The sequence below is a fragment of the Caretta caretta genome, chromosome 15, assembly GCF_965140235.1.
Source record: "Caretta caretta isolate rCarCar2 chromosome 15, rCarCar1.hap1, whole genome shotgun sequence".
Taxonomy (NCBI): domain Eukaryota; kingdom Metazoa; phylum Chordata; order Testudines; family Cheloniidae; genus Caretta; species Caretta caretta.
In genome coordinates this window covers 13777200-13804409 of record NC_134220.1, presented here as the reverse complement: position 1 = coordinate 13804409, position 27210 = coordinate 13777200, and the positions used below count along the sequence as shown (strand labels likewise).

At 47.0% G+C, this 27210-nt stretch overlaps 2 protein-coding genes across 4 annotated transcripts in view; one reads left to right on the top strand and one right to left on the bottom strand.

The window, feature by feature from the left end:
- SMARCB1 (SWI/SNF related BAF chromatin remodeling complex subunit B1) overlaps positions 1-16042 on the top strand; it is a 21389-nt gene extending 5347 nt beyond the window's left edge. For both annotated transcript variants that reach the window (XM_048822287.2, XM_048822288.2), the window contains exons 4-10: positions 2841-2970; positions 4088-4225; positions 6482-6609; positions 7289-7455; positions 7942-8132; positions 14476-14607; positions 15650-16042. In XM_048822287.2, the coding sequence (XP_048678244.1) occupies positions 2841-2970; positions 4088-4225; positions 6482-6609; positions 7289-7455; positions 7942-8132; positions 14476-14607; positions 15650-15689 (926 nt within the window). In that variant the 3' untranslated portion in view covers positions 15690-16042. The remainder of the gene's footprint in view (positions 1-2840; positions 2971-4087; positions 4226-6481; positions 6610-7288; positions 7456-7941; positions 8133-14475; positions 14608-15649) is intronic.
- On the bottom strand, positions 12851-27210 carry DERL3 (derlin 3). Of its 2 annotated transcripts, none has more exons than XM_048822290.2 (7): positions 26987-27210; positions 25094-25159; positions 24302-24375; positions 23584-23677; positions 20293-20488; positions 19530-19620; positions 12851-12984 (listed from the first exon to the last, which is right to left on the bottom strand). In XM_048822290.2, the coding sequence occupies exons 1-7, from the start codon at positions 27077-27079 to the stop codon at positions 12978-12980; spliced, it is 621 nt and encodes a 206-aa protein (XP_048678247.1). In that variant the 5' UTR covers positions 27080-27210; the 3' UTR covers positions 12851-12977. The 2 variants fall into 2 exon arrangements, with proteins under 2 accessions (XP_048678247.1, XP_048678246.2); XM_048822289.2 differs by lacking the exon at positions 12851-12984 and adding an exon at positions 16827-18947 and having other exon boundaries at positions 26987-27205.

The window sequence follows — 27210 nt, the reverse complement described above, 5'->3', positions numbered from 1 at the left end:
CTGTACCACAGGGAAAGAAAGTAGTGTGCTATTGTTTTTCTGCCTGCTCAGCCCCTTTTCATTCTGAGTCAGGGTCTTGGCTCTAGAAATGTCTCTGCGTTGTTGGTGGGTTATGGTCCTGAGTCTCAGAAAAGCAGGTTAGTAGGATTTCTTGTGTCTAGTGGGAATTCCTGGCCAGAAGTCATATTTTTAATAGACTGCACTTTAGATGTAGCTCTGACACTTATTTTAATGAGTGGGATTTCTCACCCAGAAATCTCACCTGGGGATTTCTGTGTAGTTTTTTTTCTTTCAGGAACACTGAGCTTTCTTCTTTACTAAAATAACCTGGAGCTCTTCCTTTTGTCCTTCAAAAAAACCTGCTTGATGCTGTAAATAATGGATCGTAGTCTTCCACTCTGGAAGCACTGGGTTCATGTGTATTTGGTAAAAGCCTCAGTCTGTTTTCTGTGGACTCTTGTCCACGTTATGGAGCCACAGCCCAGTTCTTGGTCTGCTCATGATGCCCAGCACTGCCTAGCAGAGTTAGAGTTGGTTATCCCTGAGGCACGTTGGTAGGGATGTGTGAGGGGAACTATCACAGTTCCTGCCCGCAGCACAACTAGCCCCTTCTTTCTTTGTAGCAGAGTCTTTACATAAGCAGTTGTTTTAGCACAAGCAGTTTTGCTGTCATTTGTAAATGGTGCCATGCTGCACCGTCACTAACCAGCCCTTCAGAGCTTTCACTGGTCTTATTTTCTGGGTCTTATTTCTCCATTTCACATCATAGGGGGGTTGCAGTGTCTTCTTTGTGGTATATTTTAATAAGATCTACTGTGACATTTTGGGGATCACCCAGACCAGGAAGGGATTCTGTCAGCACCTGCCCTGCAGCCTTGGGTGCCTTAATACTCTGCTGCTATGGCTCAGGGTATGTCTATACTGCAGAGAAAAACCTGTGACATGGTGTCTCAGAGCCCAGATCACTTGACCAGGTGCAGAGCTAAAAACTGCAGTATAGCTGTTGCTGCTGGAGCTGCAGCTGAGGCTCCAAAACCCTCCCCCTTGCTGGGTTTCAGAGCCTGGGCTCCAGCCTGAACTCAAACTCCTATGCTGCTATTTTTAGCCCTGCAGCCTCGGCGCTGGGGGCCAAAGTCAATTGACCCAGGCTCTGAAACCATTGCTGCAGGTTTTTTCTTTGTAGTGTAGACATCACCTCAGACCCCTAACCCCAGTATCCGCCCTACAATCATCAAGGTCTTGCCCTGGCTTCCACCATCCTAGTTATTCCTTGCAGGGTGACCTCCCCAGCTTTCTGGGCCTGAATCTTCCCAAATCCATCTACCCCGGGTTCTTAACTATCAGACTCTTGGACTCTTCCCCTCTAGTTCGTTGCCCCTGACTGAGTGAAACATGCTCCCTAGTTATCAGTTCATTGTGTGGAGAATGTCCCCCAACATTTGCACTAGAGACCTTTTGGGGGTACAAATAAAAGGTTTGCATAATAAAAAAAAAAAAGAGAGAGAAAGAAATAGCAAGGAAAAGCAAACACAAGTTGCACAGAAAATAAACATAAAGGTGCAGTTTCAGGTTTACACTTCTATATTAGCTAAATTCCCATTTCTAATACAGGTTACCTGTTGCCTCTGACCAGTGCCTCAATGTGCCCTCTGGCCTAGAAAGGAGCCAGTGTGTCACCCACAGGACCCTGCTTCAATTCTGGCCCTCAGTTTTTGGTTGCTTTTTACTTAACCTTGCAAACGCTTAAAAAGAGAGAGCATTTTCCTTTCAGGGCTTGTCTACTCTTACAATGCTGCTTCAGTGAGGCCCCTACTTATGCCAACAGGAGAGAGTCTAGCTACCTAAGAGGTGGTAGCTAGGTTGATGGGAAAATTCTCTCATCAGCCTAGCACTGTCTAAACCGGAGGTTAGGTTGACTTAACTGCATTGCTCATATGCATTTTTCGCACCTTTGAATGACTTAGTTATCCCAACGTAATTTCCTAGTGTAGACCAGGCCTCAGACTGGTGATGCATGGATGTCCAGATCAAGGGAATCTCCCTCCTTAGTTTTCCAAAACTGGGGTTTTCTTTTTCCATTTTAGTGTCTTTCCACTAACTTTAATAGTCTACCCTTGTACAACCCCGGAAGTGACAATGGTGGATGCTTGGACGTAGTCTCATCTGGTTAAGGAGGCAGCTCCTCCCTGCCTGATTAACCAACTTACTGTTGTGAGCTGAATGTTGTAGCACAAATTATGAGTACACTTTTATATTTGCAAATACATAGAGTCATAGCCAGTCTGTATACCTATCTCAAATTACCATCAAGGTCAGAACCTTACAGGCTTTAATAAAAGACCTTACTTGTATATAAAAATATGACAGTAACATTATATACAACCATGTGATTCAGTAGTGTATGCTTTGGGGTTCAAGCCCCCTGTTCTCCCCTTCGGGGGACTGGGCCTGGTTGTCACACGACCAAAGAAAATCAAACTTGCCTCTCCTGGCTGAACTGGCTCCAGAACTAGAATGTGTATTCTTTGGAGCAAGGACCATCTTTATGCTTGTACAGCGCCTAGCACAACGGGGCTGGGACCTCTTGGTGTTTCTTGTGAAATTCTGCTGGTCCACTCCTGCCCACAACTCCCTGTGCACTGAGTGCTCCAATGACAGGTCAAACTCCTCTAAAATGAAGTGCTTTAAAGGAATAAGATGAAGGAATCCAAGCTACTCAGTTTTTTTTAGAGGCTCTCAGCAGACGTTAACATTGCCTATCCCCAGCAGCAGAATCATTAATTAGTACCATGATTGACCATATTTCAAAGGCTAACCAGTTACATGCTTTCTGGTCACAGATCATGGTTATACGACACTAGCCACTAGTGTGACTCTCTTGAAAGCCTCTGAAGTGGAAGAGATCTTGGATGGAAATGATGAGAAATACAAGGCAGTGTCTATCAGCACAGAGCCTCCCACCTACCTCAGGTAATAAACATTGCTGAGGCCTAGGATCAGAGTGGAAGTGATTGGAAGAGCTGTTCTACCCTGTCAAACTATAAAACTCGGGTATTATTTAGTGAGGTATCTATTGCTTTCTGTGTTCCCTAACATTGCTAATGTTAATCACTGTTTCATTAAATGAAAATCTTTATTATGGAAGAATTTGATTTCTGGCATACATGTACCTTGGAACTTGATGACGTTGCTTACCTTAGGACTGTTTCATCCCAGATTCTAGTGTATGTTCTGGGGAAAAATACACCCACATTGTGCACCGTCTGGGCGTAAGACAGACAAAGTTATACACTCCAGAGGTCACTTAAATGAACACAATCCAAATGTTGTTCTGGTATTTAAAAATGGTGCATGTGGCTGTAGAATTTCTCTGCTAGGGGAAAAAATAGAATATAGACAATGATAGTCTCTTAATTAAGGGAAGGAGTGCTTCCTAATGGTTAGAGCTTGGTGCGCTAAGAGTTGGGACTCTGGGTTCAACCAGAGTCTGGTTGAACCCAGGCTCTGCCTGACCTTGGGCAAGTCACTGAACCTTTCTGTGCCTTAATTTCCCTATCTGCAAATTGACTTGCCTTAGAGGGGTAGTGTAAGGATATAATTTAAAGGTTGTAAAACATTTTGAGAACAGTGGATAAGAGGCATTGTAGAAGGGCAAAGTAGGATTACTTAGGCAATAAGTCCTGTCAATGGATTCTTTGTTTGGCAAAAAAGGACTGGTGGGGATAGATTAAAACAAAGAGAGATCAAACAGAAAAAGCTGGCCAATGAATTGGAACAGTGGTATATGTTAAATGAAGTGCTGTGAGCTCATCTGAGGTGAGTACTGTAGAAGGGCCAAGTATCATCAGACGGCTAAAACTATTTTTCCAGAAGGCCAGCCCCACACTCTCCCAGCTGTGGTGGGGATTTCTCCACCCAGACAATTGGAGACTTATGAATGGAACAAATGCACCATGCAGCTTTCAGGTTACCATTGCAGGAGCCTGCGATCAGGCTTAGAGTTGTATATATGACCATACCGTAAATAATGACAATGGAAATATTTAGTGCTGGAACCTCAAGTTTAACACTAAATCTCCTCCTTCAGAGAGCAGAAGGCAAAAAGGAATAACCAGTGGGTGCCAACCCTACCCAACAGCTCTCATCACCTCGATGCTGTGCCATGCTCAACAACCATCAACAGAAACCGCATGGGCAGGGATAAGAAGAGAACCTTCCCGCTCTGGTGAGTCAGTCACCTGCTGTTGGAAACTGCTGAGTTTTTCTGCATGATGACAGTTGTCTAGAGGATGGCTCTGAGGCGGCAGGGATGTTGTATTGACTTGTACAGGGTTTGTTGATGCTGTTAAAATTGTACGTTATACTTAGTGATAAAGACCCAGCTGTCCCAAAACTAAGACACTCTTGGTTAAACTGGGCTACTTGAAGCTAAGTACTTATGCCCCCTGGGTGAAATTTGCCCCTGCGGAGTACATGAGGCGCCATTCATTAGGCCTTTGCACCATTTAATGCCTCAGGGAGTTTGAGTGGCACATAGGCCTTGCACTGGCCTCTGCATGGGGTGAATTTCACCCCAGATGATGAAAATTCAGTGGCAGCAGAAAATGTGTGTTCCCTGGTTTTTAATATTTCATGCACTTCTAGGGGTGACCTCCCTTGCTGGTCTGTGTTTCTACCACTTCTGCCTATCTCAGAACTGTCAGGTCTGCAGCCATCCATAGGGACAGAATGGTGTTCTGAAATGTGTGTGGAGCTCAGAGAGCTAGCTTAGCATTCTGTTTAGCAGTAACTGAAAGAACCTATAGGCCTGTATCCTGTAAGGCATTAACTTAAGTTAACATAAGGATTTGAGGCCTATGAACTTAAGCATAAATAAGTGGCCCCACAGTCCCCCTGAGTTTTGGGGAACTGGGAATATTGTGCTGGGGGACGGGGGGAAGTCCATGCAAAATGATAGCTGGTAACTGCAGGGACATTTGAACTAGTACTAGGCTTGTTTAGTTTAGGATCGAAATGTTGGCAGATGCTTAACCACAAACTTGCTTTGGCAACAAATTGGTGTATGTGATGATAGTTAATATACTGCCCTATAGGATAAGGACACCCCAACATTATTGGGGTGAGGAAGTCAGATACGGACAAGGGAGGCTGGGTATTTGTATGAATATTCATGACAGCCCTTAGGCCCTACAATAGACCAGACCACATGTATGTAAGGTGAGATTTGGACCATCAGACTTGTTTGACATGCCAGGGACAGAGTAAGACCCTTGTAGGCAACCACCTGTCTCTTACCACCAGATCCCAAGAAAGGGTGTGAGTCTCTGTGACGTATGATACATGATACCTTAACTCTATAGTGTTGCTCTTTTTATTTGTGTCTTCACTTATTGTGCTAATAAAAGTGCATAAAGTTTTGCTTTGCCTTTGGCGTGAGTGCCTTCCTTGTGCACATCAGGGTTCCCAACCAGACACTGAAGTGCATAACCTTGATTCTCTTGTGCCTGATTCTGAAACTAGAACCCTACAGTTCCCAGCTCTTTATAATTGATTTTCAATTAATTACTAATTAATCAATAACCACTAAAGAATCAGGTAACATTAATTTTTTAAACTTGTTTCATCTAGTGCTTGTGGAAGGTGCTGGATTGACAGCCCGGGATGCAAATCTACTGGTTTTTGATAGGACACTGCACAGGTGGCCGTGCAAGCTTTCCCATGCTGCCCCCTGCTAGGCCTCCACCCTGTCTCAGGAAGGGCCATCCTCAGTAGTGAGGAGAGCAGCTCACTCTCATTCCCTATCCACTCCTTGGTAGCTGTGCTAGGACTGTCAATAAGGATGCCAATTGTGGTGGTGGTTGTGAGGTGCACACCTGTACTCTGGGCACTGGACTGAGACTACTGCTCCATTCACGTAGGCCACTAACCAGCCACACAGTAGTAATGGCCTTCATTTGCTAAAGATATGTTCTGAAGTTGAACACTGTGGCCTAGAAGAGAGGAGCTGTGTATCCCACTGAATGATCATTAATATCACATCACATAGTCATTCTCCAGTTGCTAGATCAAGTCAAATTGTGTCCCCCTACATCGTACTAGATATGTATTTTACTGCCTTTGTGCAAATATTTCAGTAACTTTAACTTCTCTGCAACATTGTCCAGCTGCTATGACTCATGATGATTTTATATCTTCCATAGAACACTTGACCTGAAGAGTTCAGAGGGAGCCAGTCATGCAAATTAACTCGAACTTCCTCACTGTATTCTCTAGCATATTCTTTTATCTCAGACATGTTAAAGGTGAAAATGAAACCCAAGGTCCATTGTTGCCTTGGACGTGTAAGCTTATGTTTTAGAGCCCACCCAAAGGCTGTGATTATCAGAGCGAGGTACGCCTGGTAAATCCTGTCTCTTCTCCTGGATGCTAGTGTACCTTCTACCAGTGTCGAATGCTGTGTGTTGTCATGGTTTGTTTTCAGCTTTGATGACCATGACCCGGCAGTGATCCATGAGAATGCATCCCAGCCAGAGGTTCTGGTTCCAATCCGATTGGACATGGAAATCGATGGGCAGAAACTCAGAGATGCTTTTACGTGGAACATGAATGGTATGTAGGCAGCCAAGTCTTGTCTAAGGAGCTTGGAGAGATTCAGTTGCATCCATACAATAGCATAATTTATTTATTTGTTTATTTTTGAGAGAGATCCACCCATCCCCTGCCACACACTGGCAAAGCTGTCAAGGCCTCACATTTCACTGGGATTCCATTTGTCATGTCTCATCCTGTATCATGTGTCCTTCCTGCTGGTTGCAGTGAGCTCTAGGGATGTATGTATAATTTGAGGCCATCTTTTGTAATTGGCCTGTTCTCCACACCTGATTCAGCGATGCCACGGTCCAGTCTCTGATCTCATGTGGTATTCAGATGAGATACAAATATAAAAGCACAGAAAGCCTGTATCTCCATAATCTCATTCACCTGTGTATTGTATTAAATTGCAGCTATATTGTTTCCATAGGAACAAATAGTAAATGTTGTCCATTCCTTAAGTCAAACTTTGTAGATTTTTATGTCCTTACAAACCAGAGTCTAAAAACTTCCTTTGACTCTTTCTAGTAAGAGGTTAGATAAGATTTCCCTCTGTATGGTAGGTTACAGCAGAGGCCTAATGCCTTGTAATCAGTTAGTGAGAGGAAGATTCTAATTGCTGTAAGCCCTGACTGAATTAACTGGGAATACTGGCTTGTTCTAATTAAATTGGTTTTCCTTTCTTCACCTCCATCAGAAAAGCTAATGACCCCAGAAATGTTCTCGGAGATTCTCTGTGATGACCTGGATTTGAATCCTCTGACCTTTGTCCCTGCCATTGCCTCTGCAATTCGACAACAGATTGAGTCTTATCCAACTGACAGTATCCTAGAGGACCAATCAGATCAACGAGTTATTATTAAGGTAATAAAGAAGGAAGGCATGACCTCGGTTAACTTACTTTGTAGAAGGCTGTTTGGGGAAGGAAAAGCATGTGGGCTCCTCAAGCTAGGAGTTCCTGGCTCCCAGTCCTGTGTCTAGATCGCATCTCTGTCCTCCGTGTTGAGGCCCTGGTGGCAGACTATTGCACACTGCTGTCCTGTGCCAGGAATTGAGATGACGATGATGTAATAGGAGTTCCGTGGGGGAAGGAACAGTGTCACATTTTGGGGAGGAGCGCTGGAAGTCCTCACACATTTGGGTTTCCTAGCACTAATGGCAGTATAGAACCCAAATACAGTAGTTCTAGAAATGCATGGAATTGGTTCAGCCTTTTATCTTCTTTGCCCCTGAACTTTAGGTTCCGCATTAAATAAGCATGACCATGACAAGGTAATGCAAGAGATTGGTATGCGTAAGAGCATTTGAGATGCAAATAAATCTGACTTGTGTTTATGGCATTGTGTCCAGCTAAATATCCACGTGGGGAACATTTCCCTGGTAGATCAGTTTGAATGGGACATGTCGGAGAAGGAGAACTCTCCGGAGAAGTTTGCACTGAAGCTGTGTTCAGAGCTTGGGCTCGGTGGGGAATTTGTCACCACCATCGCTTACAGCATTCGGGGACAGCTGAGCTGGCATCAGAAGACTTATGCCTTCAGGTACAGAACACTGTAGTCTTATCTGTTAAATAGCTGCCTCCTTGTGGAAGAGATTCTCTGGGAGACAATCCTGCTGATGTACCACACTCTGGTTCCTACTCTGCTCTTCTTAAGGATGCTTGCATGGAAACAAGGTTTTGGCTTCTTGAGCTCATGTGGTCCTTCTGTCACCTGAAGCCCTCCTCACTTTGACATAAGTTAGTTGCTGTGGAGAGGTTTATCAGAGGAGGAAGAAGCAAATGAACTCCTAAGCAGTGAAGATATTCCTTTCATGTAAATGTCTTAGTAACACAAATCAAAGGAATTCCCAAAAGCCAATATTATGTAAAGGCCATTTCCTGCGTGGTGGTGGCAGCTCCTTTATGGTCCCCTGTTGGGAACCCTGCAGAGACTCTTCCCTCTTTCCCACTTTCTTGTGTGGTTCACAGGCTGCGTTGCTGGGTGGCTGGGAGGGCAAGGTGTAAATGTGCTGAGGCTGTTTGGGAGAGGTGCTATTTCAATGCCGTCCTCACTGATGTAAGCTAATTTCAGAATTGGTGCCTGCATTGGGGAAATGGAGCATAGCCTCACTTGGATGTAACATGCAGGCTGACTCTGGAGAGCATGGAGTTTAGCTTTACTGGGGCTGGGAATGGGACCAGTGCAAACACCACAAACTCTAGGGAAGCCTGGCTCTGCATGCTGCCCCTCAGGCCTGTGTCTCATTCATACCCTGAGGCTCTTGGTGGTTGGCTAACTTGAGGAATCTGCTTCACCCATTCAAAACATCAAGTATCTTTTGGTTTAAAATAGAGCCAAAAGACTAGAAATGGCTGCTTCATTCCCTAAGTGCCGTTTGCGTTGAGACGCTGGGGGTGTTACGTACAGTTTGTAACTGTTCCAGGCAATACTATTCTGTGATACTGAAATATCAGCTCTTACCACATTACAGCCTTTTGTTATAGCTAATGGGTAACAGCTATTGTTTCATCTTCTTCATACAGAAAATATGTACCCTTTAATCATGTTCTCCTTTCATAACATACATACTGATACCGTTTTCGAGAGGCCTCCAAGCCATTTGTGTTCCCTGTATCACATTGACTCGTGAACCGGTCTTAAGTATTTTCAAAGCTTAATGTTGATTTAAACAGTAACTGTAATGCCCTGCACTGGCCAGAATAAAAACTGGTGTGATTCCAGACCTGCGTTTTGTAGCTGGGTTGCAGCATGTACAGGATTTACTTATCACCAGGAGACAGGTTATGCATTCTGACAGTAATAGGTTCCAGTTGTATTATGTAGTGGTCTGTGGTGAATTAGTATATGGATGGTTTTTATCCTTAATGTATTTCATTATAATATATTACAAGTGTGCAAGTTGGGAATATGCATTAATGAGCTGGTCTCTGGGCTGGCCTGGCAGACTAAACTCTGTGCATTGTGATACTTTGTGAAGGTGAGATGATTTGCGGGGCCAGCAGTGGCTGGGGGAAAGGACATGCCTTGCTTTGGCTTTTAGTAATTCCCTGTGGCCATTTCAGGCCATCACAATGGTACACCCCAGTGGTTCGAAGAGAACCGCATCCAACCCTTTATTGGAGGGTCGGGCAATGCTTACAGGTCGATCTGGGCTGGGGGAGGGAGCATAGAAGCAGAAAACAGGAGACAGAGTTATGGTAGAAGTAGGAGGCTAGTCCATAGAATTACTCTGCTGGCACTTAGATTGCGAGTCTGACCTGTTTATTGTGTAAGAGGCAATCCTGAGAGTGTGTAGGATTATTATAGTTCACATTGTGGTTTAATAAATTGCTGTAGTCAGGAGTTAGCAGTCAGCTTTCATTATTTTAGAAGAGCCCCAGCCAGTTAGTACTCTTGGCACCATGAGCATATGTCTGTATCATTGTAACCTTCTGTCCTTTGCTCTGCCTTTCTCCACGGTCTTTGTATATTCACGACTGTCCACAACCAGCATCGTGGCAGCCTCCTTTGGAAATGGAGCACCGGAGTGCTGTAGGCCAGCTGCTTTTTACTCCTCATCTGCCCCTTGGCACTTCTCAGTTCGCTTTCCTTCAAGAATATACCCCAGTGGGGTCCCCAGAAACAGTGTAATTCCAAAATTATTGCCAAAGCAATGTTTGTAAGAGACTCAGTGTAAACCAAAGGTAAACATAAAATCCTCTCTGCTTAAGTGTGGAAAACTGCCTCTCTGGAGAGGAGTTTGTAGTTATGGATTTAAGCAAGAGTACAGTCTCATTGTTAGAGCTTGTGTGCTTGTCCTGCTGCCGGCGTTTCTGCTCTGTTAGCATCTCAGGGCGTGACTTATACCTTCCTTTGTCAGTGAAAGCTGATGTGGCTGGGGACCAAACCATTTTTGGCACCATTGCCAAAAGTGCTTTTAGTCTTGTCCACACTAGAAAAGCTGAAATATGGACCGGAATCTAGTGTCTTTCCCACTGTCTTCTAACCCCCTCTCAGTAGAGTTGTATGACATAATGGAAAAAATGCCCTAGGCATGTCTACACTACAGCCTCCACCAACGCAGAGTCACAGGTGTGTTCCTAACTGTAGGTGCAGTCCCTGAGACTGGGTGGAAGTGCGTCTCAAGCTCTCTGCAGTGGTGCTGGGAATAGTTTTATCCTGGCCACACTGGGGAGTAAACTCTTCGAAAGCAACCAGGGTAGGGGGACCGTTTGCTGGTTTAGCAATATGTGCTGGCGAGCACAGCTGGGAGTTCAAGCTTTCTTCTCTGTATCTCCCTCCTGGCTTATACTTGTGACAGTCCTTGAAGTAAAGAGGAGAGCCCTCTCGTCACTGTTGGACAGAAGTCCTCTTTTGGATTAACCCAAATGCTACTGCTTCATTTCTTACGAGTAAGTTTAAATTGCCTTCTGCCCACCCCATTACAGTGTATCCCATATCCAGTGGAGACTAGCATTCCCAGATGGTCACTCTTCCTAGTTCTTGTCCCTTAGTGCTTCAGAGGGGCCCTATGAACCTGCATAGATACCAAAAGGCTTTTCTAATATACCTGTGTTTTCCCCATTTATCACAGGTGACCTGGTTAGGATGGAGGCTATTTGCAGGTAGATAGTTAGGTTTTTTCCCTCAGGAGGTTGCTTGCCTGATATGAAAATGTACCTCCCTTCTAGTCATTTTAGCTTAAACAAATGCTGTTCTCTCAGACAGTGCTTAGTTTGCCACGGATGCTCTGATATAATACCAGCCTGTGGTCCCAAGACGTGACATCACACCCTGGCTTGTTAAAGCCAGTTTACCAAGGACTTCTGCATGGCCCTGATTATTAAGGAGAGTTTGCACATAGAGGATGATTGCAATAGGTAGACTTCAAACCTCCTGTCAAAGATAAAGGAACCTTATTGCAAACAATGAAATCAAAGTGCTGGCTGCTGGTAGGAGAGGAATGTGGGAAAGGAGGCCCCAGCAGAACAAAGTAATCATCAATACTTAGACATCATCTCTTGTTTAAAAAAACACTAATTAAAACCTTGTTTTGTTTCTCTTAGTACAAATGTCCTCTTCCTTCTGCTTCTCCTCCGGCAGAGGAGTGGCTTTGAAACCTTCTTGTGATTAATGATATTTGGGTTCTGTGGTTGGTTAGTTCCTGAATTCCCAAACCACAGTAGTGGTGCTTGCTGAAGAGAGACATTCCAGTGATGTAGGAGAAGGGTCTGCTGTAGCAGTATCAAAAGAACAGCCTTAATATCTCCAGGGACTGCCAAGAGTCTGAGGAGTCACGCAGATCTTAATCATCTGAGGGAGAGCTGAAACCATGTAATTCGGTGGGATTCTGCTTTTGCTGGTCAGCACTGTCAGTGCAAAACAAGGAGAGAGCCAAGAAACATGATATAGCAGTACAAGGCTGAGAGCCACTAGATAGAACTATTTCTATAGTAAGGTATATGAAAATATTTTTAAGAGGCTGAAATAGGACCCAACAAGTTCTCCTTTCCCCTTGACTTATTCAGTATATAGTGACCCTATACAAACAAGCTCCCTGGCCCAAAGAGCTTCCATCTGAATATCTAACAGAAGGAGCTGATTTTACCAGACACCAAACACTCCATGCCTTAGGGTCATCCTTGTGTCCAGTAGAAAGTGTCACCCTGCACAGCTGGCTGTATGGACCCTGCCACATGTGAATGTTACCTCGGCCTGTCACTTGAGGGTTGGACCGGGGCATGGGGAAGGTCAAAACTTCCTCTCACTCCACTAAAAATTATGCAGCTGATGGTGCATTACACAGGGCCTCCTACACTGGGAGTATCCCCTCTGCCACTCCTCCAGCCTGGCAGCAGCAAGCATTGTGCCCTTGAGAAGTTGAGGTGTTGTCACAAGAGTGTAGATTCCCTTCCTCTCTCTGACTCCTGCCGGTCCATGGAAATGTGGGATCCAGTTTAAGATTGTGCTGAAATTATGCTCTTAGGCCCAGTCTTGCAGCCCCATTGAAGTCTGTTGACTTGTGCGGGTGTGAGCCAGAATCAGGCCCTCAAATTCTCCTCTCACTTGGTAGCACAAATGTATTTCAGGAAACTTCATCTAACCAGCCCCAAAGGGGTAAGTGTGCGAGAAAAACAAGAGCAGTTTAAACATCTAGTTGAATACACAGCTAAGATTTAGCAGGTGGCCTTGGAACACACAGCAATGCTCGCAGGCTGGGCTGAGGTATGTGTTCTTGGTGAGTGGCTAAAATGGGCATCAAATATACCAGAAGTAGATTCAAGTGAGGCATCCTCCCAGGAGGCCTTGGATTAATATCTTATTGGAGGGTTAGCTAAAGGTTTGCCATTCTCGATCAACAGCTTTGCTGCAGACAACCCATTTCCATGGTGATCAGCAGTTGAATTATGTCCTGTGAATCAGAGAGCTAGGATTAGCTGCATGTAAGTGACAGGATCCTACCCTGTGTGGTGGTGTCTCTGTGGGAGGGGTCAGACATGGCCGTGTGCACCTGTGATGGACAGAGACACACACACACACACACACACACACTTTTTCAAAATTTGAACCAAATATTTACATTGAGACTTGCCTGTAGCTTCACTGCATTTCCAGCTCCTCAGTATTTAAGAAGCCACTCACATAAGCACAAGGGGCCGTACCAGTTAATTCTTAAAGGGATAGTGAAGTGAAGACCCCTTTGTAAGCATGTGATGGTGTAGCTGTTCATAGCAGACTAGTTTTTTAACTTGCACTAGCAGACTAAACTCTTTGGGTCAGGGACTGTCACTTATTCTGTACATTTGTAGAATACCTAGTGCAACGGAACCCAATCCATGACTAGGGTCTCTAGATTCAATTGCAATAATGTGTTGCTCTTCAGTGGAAGATTGGGAGAGTTTATTGTTGTCACCAGGTCTTACGAACCTAAGGAGTTGCCAAAGGCTGTGAAGAAAGAGCATTTGTACTAGGCAACTCAGAATTACAGTACCCCACTTGCAGTTTGCATAGCCTGAGGCCTTGTCTACACTATGGGACTAACTTGACCTGAGTTACGCTATAACTTAGGTCAACTTACTGCGGTGTCTACACTGTGCTGTGTCGACCGGAGACGTTCTCTGGTCGACTTACCTTACTCTTCTTGTTCCGGTGGGCTACCGGAGTCAACCAGAGAGCACTCTGCAGTTAATTCAGTGGGTCTTCACTAGACCCACGAAATCGACCCCTGATGCATTGATCACAGCAGCCTTGATCCCTGGTAAGTGTAGACATGGCCTCAGAAATGCTAGCAGGAACCTCAGGAAGCCACATTTCTGAGCAGGCAGGGTACTCTCCCAGTTCATGAATGTCCCCTTGGATATGACAAAGCTTTCAGCATTCATAAACTGGTATGATCTTTTCCTTAGTCTGTGATCACTCAGCCTGAATGTCGTATGTCCATTAGCCAGTTACATAGTGAGCCTTCAGAGAGGGGAAATCTACTGAGACTGTGGTTAGCATTCAAAACCTGCATGGCTCTTTAAACTGCAGTCTTCATGTTGTTATTAATATTGGTCATATGCCTCCTGACGGCCAAAACTTTCTAAAATAAGGAGGACTTGTTCAGCGTTTGCTTTGATGAATCCCCTTACACTGATGCGTACAAGAGACGATGGCTATGAAATAGTTAGATTCATGGCAATTCCAGGCTCCAGGAACTGTAGCTTGTCTGTCTACTGGGCAGGAACCAGACTGTACCAAGCAGCTGTAAGAATGAGTGCCCAGCCAGAGTGGAGAACCATTGAGTACCCCTCCCATCTCAGCTCTGGGGCAGTGCCCAAGGGGAGCAAAAGGTCTGTGTGTCTTGGCTGTTGCAATTCAGATTTGGCTGAATTTTGTTTTTTGTCTTGACCTGGTGCTTTAGTGAGAACCCTCTGCCAACTGTAGAGATCGCCATTCGCAACACAGGTGATGCTGACCAGTGGTGCCCTCTGCTCGAAACCCTGACGGACGCGGAGATGGAGAAGAAGATCCGAGACCAAGACAGAAACACAAGGTGCTGCCCGTTCATACAGTTTTCATTCTGGCCCCTCTCTAGGATAGAATTTTTAAAAGCTTTGATGTTTTATTTTTCTCTGCTGAGAGCCAGCTGGCAGGATTTCAGATCAATACACCAGAAAGAGGATTTCTCTCTCCTTTTGCTTCAGGATATTAAACTGTTATCACATCACTCTGCAAGTGTCTTAACATTTTCATTTTGACCATCTCCTGCTCAAAGCTCGCTCCTCTCTAGTGCAGTAATATCTGGGGTCTCGAAGAGTCTTAAGACTAAATGCCACATGCTGCCTAGCATCCTGACAAAGCTTCCCTTTTATGCGTGGAGACGCACTGTTTGAAGTAGGAGTGACGTTCCAAACCCCAGCCTGGTTAACTGCACTTCTGCCTATTGGCTGGCACAGGTAGGAACACTATTGTGATTACAAGAGCAGCTTTTACCCCTGTAGGGGGAGACCTACAAAGCAGCACTGCGGGGTCAGCTTAAGCTGTTCAAACCTGTATGGATGTGAAGTGAAATCTGCCTGGTTTATCTCCCCAAGATACTGTAGATAATAAAACTGAGAGATTCTAGTGGTTCAAGCAACAGCCATGGATTGCTCAAAACTATGGAGTCCCTGCCATTGGTATCTGATAAACAAACCGTCTCCCAGTTATTTAATACTCAATTTGATAAGACTGTGACATTCTGATACTCAGGAGCTGTAAGCTCTTGCAGTAAAGCTGAACTGTCAATGGCTGATGGATGTTGAAACACAATTCAGGCTGAAAGAACACATGGAAATGAGTAGCCAGGTTTCTCAGCAATGGCAGAAATGCCATACAGTCTTCAGGAGCTAGGCAGATAACAATGTGGTTCAAGTCATTAGTACAACCAGGCTAGGGTGTTAACTAGCAAGTAAGTTTGTCTAGCAGCCCCTATGACTGTGCAGTAACTTGCCCTTTAGCATCTGGGAGGGCTGTGTGCTGCCATTGCAGGCAGATCTACTAAAGCATAATTTCCCAATCACTTACTGTGCCTTTTTCTCCCTCACTTCCTACAGGCGCATGAGACGTTTGGCCAACACTGCTCCAGCCTGGTAACCCTCCCTGATATGACAGTGGTGTTCACCCTACGGACTCTGTCTCCACTCCTCTCCCCCAAAAGGACCTAGGAGATTGGCAGGGGTTTGTCTTGAATCTTTTTGGCCCAGAATGAGGACATACATTCCACTTGCCAAGCAGTTCAGGGTACTGCTGACTCCCACCCCTGCCCCCACCTTAATGCCATGGGCCTAGAACGTTGCATTAGCACGTTATCCATCCGAGACCTGTGGCAGCTGTCAGAGCCCTCATGTACCTGTGTGTGGACTGAGTAAAGATTTTTTTTTTTTTTTTTGGTATACGTGCAAGTTGCACTGTTAAGACAACTTTTAAAATAAAAGGAATGCATAATGGTTGGTTTGAATCAGTAACTTATATGCATGGGAGTCTAGCTCCCATTGTTTGGGCTCCTGACAATTGAGCCTTCCGTTGGCCTAATGCTGGAGTTGTTTCCAGCCCTTCTTTTCTCCCCAGGTCAACAAGAGCTGGATGTTCACAGCTGGTAGGGAGTCCTGTCCTCTAGCTGCTCATTTGGAATAGATCTAATAAGCTTCAAAGGGAATCCTGCCCAGGCCTTGTCTTTTACCAGAGGACTGGGCTTTGTGACTCACTGGGGTGGGAATGGTGAAGATCATGAGAACTACACAGAGTGAATGCTGACGCTGTCTGGATCATGAAGGAGCTGTTTGTTTAGTGCACTCAGGGTGATTAGATCTAGCTTTGTGTCTGTAATTATGTCTCAGTGAATGGACCATGGCTGGTTAGCTTGGCGAGCATGGTATAGTCCATGGCTTCAGGTAGGCTTTGAAGTTCATCTCTGTCTAGTGTCAGAGCGTGTTGGTTGGAAGCCAAAGTTGGGGAGAATACCTCAACTCCCAGAACTGGTGGTAAGACTACAGACTTTCTGCTGAAATTGCATCTTTCCTTCAGTAAAAAGCCGCCACTGTGCATGATCATGTGCAGTCAGTCCCTCCCTTGCAGCTAATGAATTAACTAAGCTCTCACCAGGAATAAAGCTGTATTTGCACGTGCCATTAACACTTTGGGGCTGGGATTCTGTAAAGCTGGTGAGAATGCAGAGACCTGCCCTTTCCCAGGAGGAGTTTAATTTGGCTGTTTTAAACAAGATACACATGGTCAGCTTTTTATTTTATTTTTTTAAATAGAATCAAAGCCAAGCTGCTGGCTTGTTGGCTGTTTTGCTTGAGCTTGCACTCCTCCTCCTCCTCCTCCTCCTCCTCCTCCAGGGAAACCAAGAGACAATGTTGCAAGCAGCACAGATTACATTGACAATCTGACACTGGTGTGCTTAAAGGAGGCTGTAAAACCTATTCCAGCATAATCAACCCACGCTTCTAGCTTTGTCAGAAATCTCCTTTTAGCATGAAAATTATCGTGCTTTGTCTTGCACATTGGCAACCCCAGTTCATAGAAACCTGTTTGCTTTCAAACAGCTGAGTCTGGGAGGAGGGAAGAATAAAAATTCAGAGTTCGCAGAAGCCATGAACTTGCAAACTCAGCAGCTTTATCACTGCAGCCTTAACCTTTACACTGATCAACTGCTAGTCTTTGCCTCTTACCTTTCATCAACAGGTTATTCCAACATGGGGGGAGTCCCACAGCCAAAAGCTGCATTTATACACAGCTAAGCATAGAATGTAAATGATGAGTAAATCTCCCTGTCTCCCCTGCCTTTGAATGGAGCTTGATTACAATGGATTTTTCGTTTGGTGGGTACTAAGACTATGCCTACTTTGTGGTAAGGAGGCTTCAGCCTCTCCTCTGGGAGCAGCACTTGACATAAACTGCAGAGAATTAAGTGAAGGGCTGAGCTTCCTGAGCCTTAAGGCTCCTGCACCATTTTGCTTCTGCTAACTTGATACTCGTTACTGTTTGAGTCTAGTGGCTCTGGTTGCAAAGCTTGCAAAGCACTATGACACAAGCCAGCCCCACAAAGGTGGCTGCATAATGCAAACTTTGTTTTGAAATACTTAGGCCTGGTCCAGACACACACACTATTCAGCTTTAAGTGGTTCAACTTGGTGTAGATCCAAAACTGTTCAGCTTTCAGATGTAATTCACAGGCACTTGCATGGGTATAATACAGTGGGCTTTTAACCCAGTGCAACTTGGTGGCTGTAGATAAGGCCTAAAAGTTATTGCTGGGCTGTACAGGGGCAAACCTTGTCACTATTAAATTCAGTAATTTAACATGAGCCACTGTACCATGATTAGAGGAGACTGGAAAACTTTCAGCTCTGAGCAGCTGTTCAAGTGTTTTACATTAAGAGGGCCTTGCTGCTGTCTTTCAATATTCTGCATCTCCTTCAGCCTGTCTGGCACCTGCATTGCTTGTTTCCTTTCCCTGCAGCACTTAAGCTCCCATCTGTCCTTATGGTGGGCTCTCCTGGAGCTGGGCAAGTGCACTAGTCTACATCTTCCCTTTGTTTGAGCTGAATTTGAAATAACTTAGGCCCTGACACTCAGCAAGGGCTTCATTCCTAGGTGTAAGTAATAACCGTTCTGCATAACAGCCCTGGGTGCCTCTTGCCCTACCAGGCATAGCTCAGCCTTTGAAAAATATAAACTTTAATGTAAAGAAGCTGGGAGAATGGAAGGGGAAAGAAGAGCAGAACCAAGGCAATGAACCATTCCCTGCTGTGATTTTCCAGTCCTAGGGTTTGCTGCATTGCTATATTGCTACAGCTGAGTAATACCTAGAGCATCAAGCACTTCCATGGCACAAAGCAACTACTGTAGCCTTTGGGAAGGAGGGAGTACCAGGGGCATACCAAGGAGAAAGGTGACTTGGCACGCAGCATGGCTGTAGCGGAACTAGACTAGGATGATCATTTGAGGCCCAGGCTGCTGTGGGATTTACTGTAGCCAGGGGCTAGCCTCTACCCCCTCCCTACACCACTTCTGTACACATACATCTACATAATTCCATTCAGTTTGTAAATGACACTCCAAGGAAAAACTTGGGAAATAAGTTATCCCCAGGGAACAGTGATACAGACTAAAATTAGTGACTGGAGCTGTTCTTCAGACAGCATCTGTCCATGGCAAAGCTTTCCCCCTACCCACGGCACAGTATCAGTCCAGCAGGAAGGAGAAGAGTTCGGTCACGTGGGGGAAGAGCAGGTTCTCCCCCACTATTGAGGCGGCAGCTGGTTCTGGTCTTGGTCAGCAGCTGGCTGATCATCAGGAAGGGGGTTGTAGTTTGGATCTTCTTCAGGAGTGTCAAATACCAGCTTCCTGGCAGGGAACAGGCCCATCCCCAAAAGAAGTGAACAGTAAGAATTAGGTGTGAGGGATGAAAGCCACCCCATCCCTTCTAGGAACCAAATCTACTTTCAGGGACAGCTACATGTACTGCACCAGGGGGGTTTCCACAGTTCTCAGTTGAGTCAGGGGAAAAAGCCTATGCATTCCTGTCTACCCTCCAATGACTTGATCCAGTTACCCATACGCTGTACTTCAGTTATCAAGCCTGGAGCTGCCCTTGTGCCATAATATCGTATTGCTCAAGTGTCCAACAAGGGCCACTTCCTTCCATGGGAAGCCTGACTCCCAGTAACAAGGGGGCCTGAGTCAAAGCATTCAAGCTGGAGCAGAGCATGTACAGATTGCCAGTTAGGACAGCAGTCTGAGGCATGTGGACAGCTGTCAGCATTTGCACTGCCTGGTTAGTAACCTGCTCGGAGACATGACCAGCCCGAGTGAGGCTGAGGTTGTCTCCCAGCACTGAGGCAGGTTAGCTATTTTGCTTTGGAAAAAAACCCTTGGAGGTGTAGATGATACATTGGATCCAGGAAAAATGACTAGAATTTCACTTACAGGAAGTCTGGAGTGAGCAGCAACTTCTTCCCTCCAGGCTGGTTGGGAAAAACATCTTCAAGGAAATAATAAATATGACCCACTGCAATTCCTGTAAAGATGAAGGCAGAAGTGTTACCCTCAGACATGCCTCTTCCCTGGGGGTGGAGGGCAGCTAACTAGCTGCTCGTTGAAGTTCTGAGACAGGAAAAGAGCTACCTGTAAGCAGCTGTCCCAGGAGACAGCTGCATTGCCTCTACATACCCAGCTGGGAGAGCCCTGTGTGAGTCATCACTCTGTGTGTGAGGAGGGTGGGGGGATGTCGCCTTTAGCAAAGGCTTGGCTTTGAATGTACTCGTGCTTTATGCTCCAAAGTAAAGCATGGCTGCAGAGAACTCTTGGGGTATGGACAACAAAACAGAACTGGGAGGGCAGAAGGAGTGGGGCATGAGTGTCAGCTTAGAGCACATTTTCTTCCCATCCCCATTCCTGAAGAGCCAGCTCTGCTGTGGATTCATAGGTGGCACCATCCCAAGCTAGTCGTTGGTGCCTCCTGGGCACAATACACAGGTGCTATACAAAGTGCACTTAGTTCAACAGTGAGACTGAACTTGGGTGTCTGTGGCAACCAATCAATCAGACTAGGCCAGCTGTTCTCCTCTGAGAAAGGGCATGCCACCAAGGGTGAACCCAGGCCATGTGATGTAAACCGCTGGACTCACAGTTGGGAGAGCTGTACATGCCCAGACACCACCCTTCCAAAGGGTGCTCCGTGTCCTCTTACCCAACAAATCAATGATGATAGAATTGCCCAGCAGCAGAGAGAATCCCATCAGAACCCAGGGCAGGAAGGGGGCCTGGAAGTTAAGAAGCCCGAAGAAGTTCATGCGGATGTAAGGGTTCCTGCGGCTCCACACGTACACCAGCATGATGGTGAAAGCCTGGCCCAGGAAGAAGAGGCTTGCAAAGAGGCCGAAGAGCTGAGAGCTACAGAGTCAAGGAGAACAGCACATTCTGCTTATGCTACAGCCCAGAGCAGCAGGACAGAAGATGGGACAATCTCATAAGCCCCTGACAAATGCCTGAAGTTCTGACACATTAGTTAGATACTTGGGCAGCTGCCTAGGATTTCAGTGTACTGGAGTCTGCTACATAAGTGAGAGACAGCCCATGCAACTCGCAACTCCTTCCATGAGGTCTGGGACACACCAATCCCTCTGCCCAGTGCTGCGTCCTCACCTTCCCCAGGTAGCAAAACCTGCACTGGATCAGTGTCATTTACACCTCAGCTACTCTGTGCTGCCTGGGGTGAGCTTGTGGCAAGAAAGGGCTGTGCACCCTCACTTCTGCAGCACCCCTCCCCCCCTCCACTTTTCCAGGACACTGGCCTCCCCTGCAGCAGAGGACAATATTCCTACACTGGACATAGTTTTTCTTTAATGAACTTAGAGAAGTGTTCCATAGCCTGGAAGAGACATGAAACTGCCTGGTGCAATAACTGAGGCTTCATCACTAGATGTTAAGCTTCCAGGGGTGTTAGTAGTGTTTTGCCCAAAACCTCTGTGCAAGATGGAAGATTGGACACGACAGGTCTCTTTAGACCCAGGCCTCATATGAATCTGTGAGCAGGGCCTGTCTGGATGCAGCTAACTTGGACAGCAAAATGAGCGGACAAGTCACCAGCTTTATCCTGCAGAAGTTCACCCCTCTCCTGTGCATGGAGACAGCCCCCATACTCACCCCTCCTTGCACCCAACCCTCCGTAACAGTGGCTGCAACAGGAATTAGTCAGCATGCCGTTCTGCTGAGGAAGAGCATGTTCCACCCCAGGGCAGGCATAGCACAAACAGCGGTTATTCCCTTGGAAAACCACCTGGCTCTTCAGGAGCAATGTCCAAACTGATGGTTATTGCCACTATGGTAAGTGTCCAACCTGCTCAGCTCACAGGAGAACCCTATTTTGTTAATTCTCTCCTGTAAATCTACAGAGCATGAACTTAGTGCTAGTGGAAGCAGCCTGACAGCAGGGAGCCCCAAGCCCTCTATAAAACCCTTAGAGGCAGCAGCAGGGGCTGTTCATTAGCCCCTCACCATTGCTCTGAAGGGAGTGGTTTTAATATCACCATGATTCAGTACTTCAACAAAAGAGCTCCAAGCTCTTTGTAAGTAGAATGATCCTGCTTTCCCCCAATGGGGAAGCTAGCAGAGAGAGGTCAGCTTGCCTAGGTCCCAGTAAGTCAGTGCCAGATCCCAAAACAGAAGCCATCTCCACCAGCTCCCTGTACCATGCCCTCCCCACATAACCAAGCTGCCTTCCAAGGCTGTGAGGGGTAGGTAGGTAGGTCAGTATCCATGGGAAGCCCTTCCTTGCTCTTTGCTGAGGATGCCAGTTAGTGCGACACGGTAGTTTTCATTTCATGGACACTGGTCGAGTGGGATGTGGACTGAGAGGAAACTCATCTTCAGAGCTCTGAGGATTATAACTACTACCCTGGGCTAGGTCTGAATGGCTGCCCTAGAGGGAGAGAGATTCTGTATCCCATTACAATGCTTAGGAGCCAGCCAGGCCACTTCTTCAAGTTAAGTTTCATGTTTTGAGCACAAGAGGTGGACCTGACATTTATCGGCATCCAAGCCGCTCACACTTGTCCTCTGCAAGAGAGTTCTGTCCAAGATAAACCATACCCTCTTCTCAATTAGCGTCCTTTCCCTGGAAGGGAGATGGGTGGTTTGTTTCTAACATGCCAATGGCCCTAAGGCCTAGCTGCAGGTTTGCAGAGGTGAGACTCTGGGCTTCCCAATCATTTCCCCTGCTGTGCTCAGGGGCTCTGACTCAGTCTTGGCAGGTCAAGAGTGTGGACACCACAGATGCATTGGCATTTGCCTAGCGAAGCACTTACAGACACTGCACCTGGATGTCGGAGTCTGCTCAGCATTTGCATATGAAAATACACACAGCTTTAGGGAAAGTGCATCTTTTGATACAGCTCATTTCCATCTGGACACACGTTTAACACCCTTCTCTGAGTGCACCTTGCAACAGATGGCAGCAGGCTTCTCTGCAGAAGGAGTTTTTTGTCCTTCCCAGACATGTTTTTCTTACTTTAAAATGGTTCCAAAGCTTAAAACAATGTTCACACTAGGTACAAAAATCAGAAGTAGCCCTGGTCATGCCCATGAGCTATACCATCACGGTGCAGAGACTTACGGTACGCAGTCTACTAAAGATTCAGGGCCAAGCTGCCTTCAGCTACATGCAGGCAGCTCCTTCGTCAGTCCCACGCACTCTGGGAGCTTGGAGCTTAAAGTTTTAATTGCTGCTGTTTTCTCTAAATTACCCATATTCCAATCACTTAGACACTCCAGTGTGAGCTGTTATTGGGCAGTAACTCTCTTCCCACCCCCACCCCCCCCGAGATGACAGCATGGATCAGTGTAGAGATATTGGAACAGGAACCTCATAGCTCAGTAAGGTTACTTAAGGTTTTTACTTAATCTGGTAAGAGCTATATGACTCCATTTCCGGTGAAGCCTACTGATCGGACAGCTTCCTGCATCCCTGATTACACAACATCCTGCCCCCCTGTCCAAATTATATGTGACCCCTCCAGATACATCAGAGCTCCTGTGATCAGTGGAAGAAACAAAAGTTAACTTTTTGTAGCTGGAGCATAAATCTTAGACGAATCCTTTCAGGGCCTGGGGAGTACGAACAGACGTGTACAACAAAAGGAATTAGCCTGTGGAGTTGCCAGTCCACCATTTGAGAGCCTGCACAGACAGAGGCTGCTGTACGTGAGAAAAGCAGGAGCAGAGACTGCATCTGTCAGCCTGGTGGCTCCAGAGTTTGTCTGCCTTGGGAAACATGAGCCTCACATCCTGCAGTCCAAGTTTTGCCACCCTAGGCAGCCACCTGTCCTACTTTATGGGAAAGCCAACCAGAATGTAGAGAGGCATACAGAAGACCTTAAGAAGGTCCTTGGTACAAGGAGTCAGTGGACTAGCAGCCTATTCACAAAGTGTCATAGGACAGCAGCCCAGAGGGCCTTGACCTACTCAAACAAACAAAGGATACTGTCATGAGAAATCCCCCGAAGAGAAACATGAAGACAAAGTCTGCAGTCCGTCCCCGAAAGGAGCCTTCCTCTAGCATTCGGCAATATCTGTACCTGAGAGCAGGAAACGAGAGGGTTTGCAGTATAGGAAACTTAACAGCTGGCTGCCCTGCATCACTGGCTGAACCACAGGGGTTTGCCAACAAGCTACCACAAGGTTTCATGAGAGGAAGCTGCCAGCCAGCTGCCCAAGTCCCTGAGCCAGAGCAGTGAGATTCATCTTTTGTCTTGTGTTACCAGACTCAGGGAAAGAGTGAGTCACCTCTGCCCAGCGTGGCTGCAGAAACCACACTGCACTGGCCATGGACAGCACAGTTCCAGGAGCTGGTATGGCTCTGTAGTCTCTGGTGGCAGCTAACATTGCCTGCCTCACTGATATCACACTAGGCATTCCTCAAGGGGGGTTGCCCCAGCCTGACAGGTACTTTGGATGGCAGATTGAATGAGTGATGGGCTAGCTGGATCTCTTCAGCAGTGAGCTTGGCCATCTCCCATCCCAAGGCACCAACAGGCTCTGGAGCGACCCTGTCTGGGAATTGACTTTTGAGGAAGGGGAACTCTACAGCCCAGCCCCGCCCCGCTGATGATACAAGCCAACTAGATCGGGAAGGTGGGCGAGTGGAGAGTCACATTTAAAATGAAAAGGGAGCAGAAAGTGCTGCTGAGACCAAAGGATACAAAAATATCATGTTGAAAAAGAAACTGAATCCCAAGGGCCCAAAAAAGAGGAAGTTCGTGATCAGCCTCCAAATCTGTAAGAGAAGAGACAGGAAAAGAACGAGATGGACAGCCATATCTCTTCCCCAGTTTGGAAGGTCCCCCGCACCTATGTGCTTCCATACAGCCATTTACCCTGTTCGGTAATCAGCCCCACAAAACTAGATGCTTGTCTTACCCACCTCCTATGGATTCCATCTACCCTCTCAGAGCCAGACAGTCTTTCCTCCTTGGTGAGTGATATTTCCACACCTTCCCCAAGGGAAGAGACAATTTATGATCCCACCACCCAAGGCAAGACTCCTTCCTAAAGAAGAGCTTCCCCCATCCAGCCTCAAGAGACTAGATGGTCATAAATCTCACCCAACCTTCTTCTTGAAAGGGGACTGGATTGACAGTCTTAGTAGGATCTGAGTAAAACAGGAAAGGGACCTAAAGAACCCACTGTGGCGTGGGGCAGAGAAGGGTGGGGAAAACACTACTGTCTGACTATAGCCACAACTCCAAACTTCTGCTAGTGGGAAAAAGTCCCACAAGGCCCAGCGGCCACTTTCACCACCAGACAGAGCACAAGAGAGTATCTGGAATAAAGAAGCTCCTCCAGGCTAGTAGGGCTCCTTGTGATAAGGAAATAGGGAAATTGGGCTGGCCTGCTGGCTCCACCTCCAGCTCATGAAATCTCTGGATTATCAGGCTAGGAAAAGAATGAAGGACTCAGTGGAAAATTGACCCCTTATAAGAAAAGAATCTCACCTGGAACTTTCTGAAAATCAGATCTGGGTTGAAATACAGCTGGAAAGGGGTGATGAATTCTAATTGCTGCAAGAAACCAAGAGAGCAACCATTTAACCTTGGAGTGAGACATGAGAAGCAGGTCATGCTGCCCTTAGTGTTGTTTATACAGCACCCAGAGTGTGCCAGACTTTGTACCAAGAAACCTACCACTTAATTTTACACGTGATGCCATGAGCGAGAGCATTAAGTGATGCAGAGAGGGATGGGGAGGACAAAAGATACAGCGATTAGGTCACACAGCTACTCAGGGTTGTTATGTAATAGTATGATGGTTGACAAACCAAGGTAGTTTTTTATTTTTGGAAGGGTAGAAGGGAAGGAAGTTGGCATACAACATCAGGCAAGGTTGGAAGCGGGAAGCTTGAGGGAAAGAGGAATGGGGCCAGGACAGACACAAAGCAGCAGAGGAACAAGGGAAAGGATCAGCAGACAAATGCAGGTGGAATGGTCAGAATCTGTTTCAATGGAAGGATCTTAGTCCGAGCAATTTGGAGACAAAGGTGGAGTTTGCTGGAGACACAAAGAACCCTGTCACTGGAGGAGTGGAAATGTATGAAGTGTTTTCAGTGGGGAATGAGCCACTTGCTGCATAAATGGAGCAGTCATTCTCTTTTGGTTTTTTGCCGTGCACGCTGCTCGACTTGTATCTATTGCTTCTCTGAGCCCCTTTTTATCATCCTCTGATGCTCTTTATTCAAGCAGATACCATTTGGTTTTCTGATTTTGGGTGAACACTGTGTCTGTGTATAGAATCGGAGAACTGGAAGGCACCTTGTGAGGTCATCTAGTCCAGTTCCCTGCACTCATAACAGGATTAAGTATTATCTAGACCAGCCCTTAGAGGTATTTGTCTAACCTGTAGTGTGTGAGGGGGCAAAAACATCAGCCCTCCCAAACCCATCCTACCTGCCATCCCATGAAGGACATTACATGCAACCTCTGACAATACTGTTCATTCCAACCCCTACCCAGCAAGGGAAGAGGTGGTGATTTGCAAGGATGGTTCAGGGAAGACATGGTGAGCTGCACGCAGGACTATTGAAGCATCTTACTCCTAACAGAGTCTGGCCTCAGAGAACATTAGATATTGCACCCTGTCTCAGGCCGGGTCACAAACTTATTTCACTGCCAGCTGATGGTGGGACAGAAAGAGAGTGTGTGCTAATAGAAAATTAGAGCAAATTATGCAAATGCTGAGAGCCAGAATGCAAGCCCACCAATTCCACTATTCGCAGAATTTAGCCTCGAACTAGGGAATAAGCGTTAGAAGAATACTGAAAATCTTGTTGCTCTTTTTTGAACTATCCCATTCCCTGCCACAGACAGGAAAGGAGGAGCAGGCAAACGCACAGATCAAATGTCCAGCAGGTAGGTGTCCCGGGCACAGCGTCTGCCTCCCTCCCTAGCACTGAGGAGCAGAGCACAGGGTCCAGGACACAGCCCAGGGACCAGCCTCAGCCCAAATCCCCTCCCGGTGAGCAGGGAAGAGAACACCCAGCAACGTCCACTCGAAAGGAGCCTCCGAGGGGTCCGACCCGGGGCCGGCTGGGGAGAGCTGGTAACCCCCGGGCTGGCGGCGGGAGCGTTCACACCCCGATTGCCCACTTGGCCGCCCACAGGCGCCAGTCCCAGGGCACCCGCCCGGCACGGCCGGGCCCGGAGGGGCGGGGGCTGAAACGTGTCAGAGCCCGCGTCCACACGGCAGCGCGCACGTGGGCGGGCGGCTGACTGCGGCTTTATGCCCCCCCGCGGGGGGGGCAGCTGGGCCGGGCCGCAGCGAGCTCCCGCAGATCCCGGCCGGCGGGAGGCCGCTCGCGGCCCCCCTGGCCCCGGCCCCGGCCCCCCCCTTACCACGGCGGCGGTGGTGAGGACGCAGGCGGTGGTGTAGGCCCGCGTCACGGCCGGGATCCCCAGGTACTCCTGCGCGAAGCCCTGATAGGCCATGGCGCCGCCGGGGAGCCGGCACCGGCCTGCAGCGGCGGGTCCGGGGCGGCGGCAAACGGCGCTACGGCCCCTTTAACGCAGCCATACGGCCGCAGCGACTGAGGCAGGCTCAGCCCCACCCCCAAGCCTCC